General features: G+C 48.4%; 1 protein-coding gene across 2 annotated transcripts in view; it reads left to right on the forward strand.

Moving 5' to 3' along the window:
• Window positions 1-2,764: 2,764 nt before the first annotated feature.
• LOC138845395 (cytoplasmic polyadenylated homeobox-like protein 2) overlaps window positions 2,765-7,664 on the forward strand; it is a 99,288-nt gene continuing 94,388 nt past the window's right edge. The window contains exons 1-2 of one of the 2 annotated variants that reach the window (XM_089313544.1): window positions 2,765-3,006; window positions 7,236-7,414. In XM_089313544.1, coding sequence (XP_089169670.1) covers window positions 2,928-3,006; window positions 7,236-7,414 — 258 coding nt within the window. In that variant the 5' untranslated portion in view covers window positions 2,765-2,927. The remainder of the gene's footprint in view (window positions 3,007-7,235; window positions 7,415-7,664) is intronic. The other variant, XM_089313542.1, reaches the window with a different exon arrangement.

Raw genomic sequence — 7,664 nt, forward strand, 5'->3', positions numbered from 1 at the left:
CAGAGAGCTGGCCTGGAAGAGGGGCAACCGGGACAGAATCCGGCGCCCCGACCGGGACTAGAACCCGGTGTGCCGGCGCCACAAGGCGGAGGATTAGCCTAGTGAGCCGCGGCGCCAGCTATTCTTTTTTAAACTGATGATCTTTATCAAAATTGTCATGCTGATAACTTGATTGTGGTCAAAGCATTTTCTTCCAGCATCACTGGGAACTCTTCCTGTAGCACTTGAAACAGGTGTCAGGCTGGCAGGACAGAGTTTTTCAGTTCTCAGACATGTAGAAGCCTGGTGGGAGCTCACAGTTGGCCAGTGGTGATTCTCCAAGGCCAAGCTGAACAGGAGTGGGAGCCAGGTCATAGAGCTGCCAGGAGTTCCCCCAAGTTCTGGCTTTTCCTTGTAGGTGATAATTGGGAGGCATGTGTTTCTAAAGTTCACCTGAATACTGATTTCAAGGACTATGTTTGTGCTGGTCACACCTACACGGCAGGGCTCAATACACAGGATTGGGTGTGTGTTGGTGTCATAGGCAGGCATATAGGATAAGCTGTGGCTTAGCAGGTTATCGCCCTAGCCTGAAGCACTGACATCCCATATGGGTTCCAGTTTGAGAACTGGCTGCTCCACTTCTGATCCAGCTCTCTGCTGTGGGCTGGGAAAGCAGTGGAGGATGGCCCATGTCCTTGGGCCCTGCATACGTGTGGGAGACCTGTAGGAAGCTCCTGGCTCCTGGCTTTGGATCTGCGCAGTTCCGGCCATTGCAGCCATCTGAGGAGTGAACCAACAGAGGCAAGATCTCTTTCTCTCTCTCTCTCTCTGGCTTTCAAATAAATAAATCACATTTTAAAGGTTTTATTTATTTATTTGAGAGATAGAGTTACAGAGAGAGAGAGGGAGAGACAGAGAGAAAAGTCTTCCATCTGCTGGTTTCCTCCCCAAATGGCTGAAACAGTAAGAGCTGGGCCAATCCAAAGCCAGGAGCCTGGAGCTTCTTCCTGGTCTCCCATGCGGGTGCTGGGGCCTCAGCACTTGGGTCATCTTCCACTGCTTTCCCAGGCCACAGCACAGAGCCAGATCTGAAGAGAAGCAGCTGGGACTGGAACTGGGATGCTGGTGATGCAGGTAGAGGCTCAGCCTACTATGCCCCAGCAACGCCTGTAAATCTTAACAAAGCAAGGTCAATGCACTACTCCGTGAACATCCCCCGAAGTCAAGGTCCACAGGAAAAATATGTAAACTCTCCTGAGTTGTTCAGGTAGAAAAAGAGAGATTTTCCAATAGAGGTTGATGATTTAGAAGGTGAACCCTAAGATTGGGCAGTGTGGGAGCTGGTATGTTGACCTTTGCCAGTGATGTCTAAATAATGGCATGAGAATAGAAGTGACTGCCTGGAGTTGGGGAGAGCATAAAAGCAAGTGAATTCACCTGGTCAAAATATTCTTTGAAACAAGTTTGATGGAAGAGGGAAAGGCACCATCTAGTGGAAATTCACGGTGCTGAGGTAATGAACTTTGAATTACAGGAAAAAAAAAAAAAAAAAAAAAAGCCAGGGAAACCGGGCTAGGTCCAACTTAATTTTTTTAAAGATTGATTTATTTATTTGAAAGTCAGAGCTACACGGAGAGAGAAGAAGGGGGGAAGAGAGAGAGATCTTCCATCCTCTGGTTCACTCCCCAACTGGCCGCAATGGCTGGAGCTGCACTGATCTGAAGCCAGGAGCCAGGAGCTTCTTCCAGGCCTCCCATGCGGTGCAGGGACCCAAGCACTTGGGCCATCCTCTACTGCTTTCCCAGGCTGTAGCAGAGAGCTGGATCGGAAGTGGAGCAGCCTGGACATGAACCAGTGTCCATATGGGATGCCGGCACGGCAGGCGGCAGCTCTCCCCACTATGCCACAGCATCGGCTCCCCAACTTAATTTTAGTTTGTTTTCTCTCAGCCCTAGTCTCCTTTCAGATGTCCAGTTCTCAAACTATTCTATGGAGGTTTTGGCTGTTTTGAATGAATTATTTCAATGATTTAATTACTGTATGATGTTAGACTTATATTGACTTTTTAAGATTTCTTTTATTTGAAAGAGCTACAGAGAGAGAGAGAGAGAGAGAGAGAGAGAATCTTCTTCCCAGATGGCTGCAACAGGCAAGGCTGGGCCAGGCCAAAGCCAGGAGCCTGGAGCTTCTTCTGAGTCTCCCATGTGGGTGGCAGTGTCCCAAGCCCTTGGGCCATCTTCCATTGCTTTCCCAAGCCATTAGCAGGGAGCTGCATGGGAAGTGCAGCAGCCAGGACATGAGCCAGCACCCGTGTGGGATGCTGGCATACCCGCTATACCTTAATGCTGGGCCCTTATGCTGACTTCTGAAAACCATTTATTTTTGTGTACCTGAGAGGCTGAGTGAGAGAGAGCAAGAGAGAGAGAAACCTTCTGTTTGCTGGTTCACTCCCCAAATGTCTACAACAGCCAAAGCTGGGTCAGGCTGAAGCCAGGAACCTAGAAATGCATCCAGGTCTCCCAGTGTAGGCTATAGGGCCCATGCACCTGAGCCATCACCTGCTGGTTCCCCGGCTACTTTGGTGTGAAGCCAGATCGGGAGCAGAGTAACTGGGACTGGAACCCACACTCTGCTATGGGCTGGGGGCATCCTACATGGCAGCTTAACAAGCTTTGCCACAATGCCTGCAGTCTTATATTCTTTAACGTCCTCATTTGCTGTGAGTCTCTGGCCTCACCAGCCTCCAAACTCTCAGTTATCAGTTATCATTTGGCCAGGGCTAAATGAGAAAATTAGTTCCCATGGGTGTTCAGTGACTGGAGATACAAATGGAGATTTTGGAAATCCTGTTGTGCCTAGGGGGAGCTGTGTGTAGGGTGTGGCAGGGGCTGGAGAAGGGCTGGGTCTAAGGCGTGCCTAGGGTGGCCATCCCAGGTTTATATTAAATGAACGCTGTACCAGCAGCCCTCACTTCACTGCCCAAGAAGACGGTCTCAGGAGGGCTCCCAGACATGGCTACCAGTGGTGAGTTTCCCTGTGCGGCTTTCGGCAAGGCCGGGTTCTCGCTGTCCTGGTGTTCTGTGGGGCTTTGAGCTTTCGTCTTTCAGAAGTGCAGGCTCGTGGTCCAGGGGCCACTAGTGTCACAGGTGTCATTGTCTCTGGCTACCGCCTGGCTGAATGCAGGGGTAGGATTTCCCAAAGGCTCAGGTGTTTAAAAATTAACCCAACTTGGGGTTGCCTTAAAAAGTTTTCTGCATTTTAAAGATGTACCTGGAAGTAGTTTAGGTAGAACAGTGTCTTGGGTTCCCTTCAGAATGAAGGGGTGGGAGGTGTGGGGAAAGATGGGAAGGGTAGGGGGAGGAAACAGCCTTGGTGGTGTAATGCTGGAGCAGGGAACTTCACAGTGTCGGTGGAATAGTGGAATTCAGAAATGTTTTGGTGCAAACAAACTTTGAAACCAAGAATAGGTGTTTCATGATATTCGTTTCTCTGAGGACTTCTTCTATTGGAGCCAAGTTAGATTCTTCAGGCAGCGCCGGTCGTTATGGCCATTTGGGGAATGAACCAATGGACGGAAGACCTTTCTCTCTGTCTCTCTCTCACTGAGTAACTCTGCTTGTCAAAAAATAAAATAAAATAAAATAAAATAAAAGCTGGAGTTCTGAAGTCTTGGGGTTCTGGCCCTGACTTCTTTCTCTAAACAAGCACTGGGTGAGAGAAGTCCTGGGTCAGCGCCAGTCTGTCTGGCAGCTTGTGAGTGTGACATCTCAATCAGCTTTCAGAGGCCTCCCAGCTCTAGGAGGTCTTCAGAAAATCCTTGGAAAGTGCCCATGGTGGAGGGGGAGCCCTCTCAGCTCCTCACTCTGTCCTGGAGGCAAAATCCAAGGCCCCAGAACAATGGTGCCCTTAGGGTGTGAAGCCCTTCCAGAAGCTGCTCTGGACCACAGGGGAGGGAGGGGCCTCCCAGGTGAAGATTGTGGGCTCAGCTGCCAGTTTTACTGCTGAGATTTTATTTAAACAAACAAATTTGATTTAAAACAAAACAACCAGTGTGTTTTTAAAATGTGTGTTAAAGGTATACAAATTGCTGGTCAGAAATACTGGGAACTTTTCCTGTGGAGTTCTAGTGAGTGGCCGGGCTGGGGGTAGGGACCAGATACCCTGGAGCACCTCAGCGATAGATGCTCCCCAGGGAAGTTTTGCTGGGAGCAGAAAGCGCTCTTATCCCCTCTTTGCCTGTTCTGAAGGAAAGAGTGCCAACCAACAGTGTGTTCTCTGTTTGAATTTGGGTTTATACAAAATGCTTTACACCAATTATTCATATAATCTGTATGTTTAAAAACATTTATTTATATTTATTTGGAAGGCACAGTTACAGAGAGATAGAGAGAGGGATCTTCCATCTACTGGTTCACTCCCCAAATGGCAGCAAACGGCCAGGGTTGGGCCAGGCCGAAGCCAGGAGCTTCTTCCTGGCCTTCCACATGGTGCAGGGGCCCAAGCACTTGGGTCATCCTCTGCTGCTTTCCCAGGGCTAAGCGGGGAGCTGGATGGGAAGTGGAGCAACTGGGACTTGAGCTGGCACCCATATGGGATGCTGGCACTGGAGGCAGAGGCTTAACTTGCCATGAAACAACACCAGCCCTGAATGTATAATTTTTTTTTCCTGGACAGGCAGAGTTAGACAGTGAGAGAGAAACAGAGAGAAAGGTCTTCCTTTTCCTTTGGTTCACCCCCAAAATGGGCGCTGCGGCCATCGCGCTGTGCCAATCCGAAGCCAGGAGCCAGGTGCTTCCTTCTGGTCTCCCATGTGGGTGCAGGGCCCAAGCACTTGGGACATCCTCACTGCCTTCCTGGGCCACAGCAGAATTGGACTGGAAGATGGGCAATGGGGACAGAATCCGGTGCCCCAACCGGGACTAGAACCTGGGGTGCCGGCTCTGCAGGTGGAGGATTAGCCAAGTGAGCCTTTGGCCCCGGCCCTATAATACTTTTACAAAATTTTTGTGGGGGCTGGCGCTGTGGCACAGAGGGTTAATGCTCTATCCTGAAGCATCGGTATCCCATATGGGTGCCATTTTGAGAACTGGCTGCTCCACTTCCAATCCAGCTCTCTGCTATGGCCTGGGAAAGCAGTGGAAGATGGCCCAAGTCCTTGGGCCCCTGCACCCACGTGGGAGACCTGGAAGAAGCTCCAGGCTCCTGGCTTGGGATCAGCACAGTTCAGGCATTGCAGCCAATTGGGGAGTGACCATCAGATGGAAGACCTCTCTCTCTCTCTGCTTCTCCTCTCTCTGTGTAACTCTGACTTTCAAATAAATAAATGTTTTTTAAAAAAACCCACATAGCTCCATTTCACTGCCAAATGCTTAAGATACTTCTTAAAATTTTATTTGAAGGTTTATTTTATTTATTTGAAAGGCAGAATTACAGAGAGGCAGACAAACAGAGAGGGAGAGAAAGAGAATAGGGAGAGGGTCCTTCCATCTGCTGGTTCACTCCCCAGTTGTCTGCAATGACCAGAGCTGTGCCAACCTGAAGCCAGGAGCTCCTTCCAGATCTCCCATGTGGGTGCAGGGGCCCAAGGACTTGGGCCATCATCTGCTTTCCCAGGCTGTGGCAGAGAGCTGGATCAGAACGAGTGTCCATATGGGATGCCAGCACTGCAGGCAGCAGCTTTACCTGCTACTCCACAGTGCCAGCCCAATCCAGCACTTCTTACTGGCACCTCTCTGTCGCGCTGTCCCCCACAGTCCTGCTCTAGTAGCTACTTGGTGTGCAGGTGTGCTCTGCGAGCAGAGGCTAGAGAAAGCTGAAGGAAGGGGAGTCGAGGAGAACAGCAACGGGCTTTCGGGGTTTGTGTATTTGGAGGTTTGGTGGCTGACTTTCTGACCCTTTCCTCAGCTCTGCTCTCGCTCTCCCCCTTCTCTCTCCCTCTCTCCCTCTCCCCCCTCCCTCTTTCTCTCTCCCTCTCTCCCCATCTCCTTATCTCTCCTTCTTCTCTCCCTTGCCCTCTCTTTCCCTCTCTCCCTCTCTGTCTCCACACCTGATCATTTGCGATGTCCACACTATATTTTGAATGTCACAGTTTCTGTGATGAAGTGTCTCCGGTTTTGCCTTAGGTAGTCTATAGTATGTTCAGATTGACCTTTTTAAAAAGATTTATTTAAAAGACAGAGTGACAGAGAGAGAGAGACACACAGAGAACTGCCATCCTCTGGTTCACTCCCCAAATGGCTGCAATGGCCAGGGCTGGGCCAGGCAGAAGCCAGGAGCATGGAACTCCATCTGGGTCTCCCACATGGGTGGTGGGGGCCCAAGCACTTGGCCAGTTTTCCACTGCTTTCCCAGGGGCTTCAGCGGGGTGCTGGACTGGTAGAGCAGATGGACTCAAATCATTGCTCATATGGGTTGCTGATGTCCTCAGGGGTAACTTAACATACTGCAGCCCAACCCCCGGCAGCTAGGTTATACCCTTTGAAGCAGACATATGAAGGTTGTTAATTTGGTTTGCAGTCCTTGTAAGTTTTTTCACTTAAATTCTGATTTAAGAAAAACAGGATTGCCTCGTGTCAGTTCTTCTGGTGGCCTCTGCAGTAGAGAACTGTGCCAACGTTGGTTTGTCTGTAAGGTCTGCTCCCCTTCCAGCATCCGGGAGATGAGCACACACCAGAGGACAGGTTTAGACCCTCGGTGCTTTCCTCCCGCTGGCATGTCTGACACGGGTGAAGGAAAAATGACCTGTAGACTTGGTGTTAAATCTTTAAGTGCCATTTAGTTGATTGACACAGTGGAGAGTATGGCCACTTTCGACTTCATTGCATTGAGCAAAAAAGCCCACGCAGTGATAACAAGCAATAGGGGTACCAGACCTATCCTTGTCAATCCGTGTTAGTCCTTTCGCACTTTGCCCCCATATATTTAAATTATTGTTTACCAGATTGTCGTCAGCTGGTTTATTTACATTGCCTCAATTACTAGTGGGGCTGAGTGTTTTCCCACCATCTCTGTCTTTGTAGTATATCAATTTTCACTAAAGAAAACCTTCTTCACTCCTGTTACCTTTATGACCTAAATACTATCATCTTCTCACCATAAGTTTCAAAAGATATGCCCACAGTCCATTATTCATTTTATTATGACTAGGTAAGAGGGAAGGTATCACCTTTCTAAAATTTTATTCTCTCACAGAGGTCTTTTGTTTTTCTGGATCTTGCTAATATTCTTGTGTTTTCTCTCTCTGTATTTTTCAGGAGATGGCCATGACAACATAGAAACACAACATGGAAGAAGAAAAGGAAAAGCACGCCATAAATTTACACCTGAGGAACTGCACATACTGAATCAATCATTTGCAGAGAGTCCTTATCCCGACTATACGACCAAGGAGGAACTGGTCAAAAAACTCCATTGTTCGTTTTACACAATCGAGGTACATAAACTACGTAGATATTTACATGAATATGTCTTTGTGGACAATAATAAAAAATCAACTAATTATGAAAAAGTATAACAGCATTTCATCACATAAAACAGCGTTGAAATTTGGTCCCATTTCTTCTTCATCACATTGTGGATGTGACTATATTAAAGTATAGTATGTGTTATTTTTGAAAAAGATTTATTTATTTGAAAGTCAGATTTACACAGAGAGAGAGGAGAGGCAGAGAGAAAGAAGGAGA

The sequence above is a fragment of the Oryctolagus cuniculus genome, chromosome 15 (assembly GCF_051225735.1).
Source record: "Oryctolagus cuniculus isolate XC-2025 breed Fujian yellow rabbit chromosome 15, ASM5122573v1, whole genome shotgun sequence".
Classification (NCBI taxonomy): Eukaryota; Metazoa; Chordata; class Mammalia; order Lagomorpha; family Leporidae; genus Oryctolagus; species Oryctolagus cuniculus.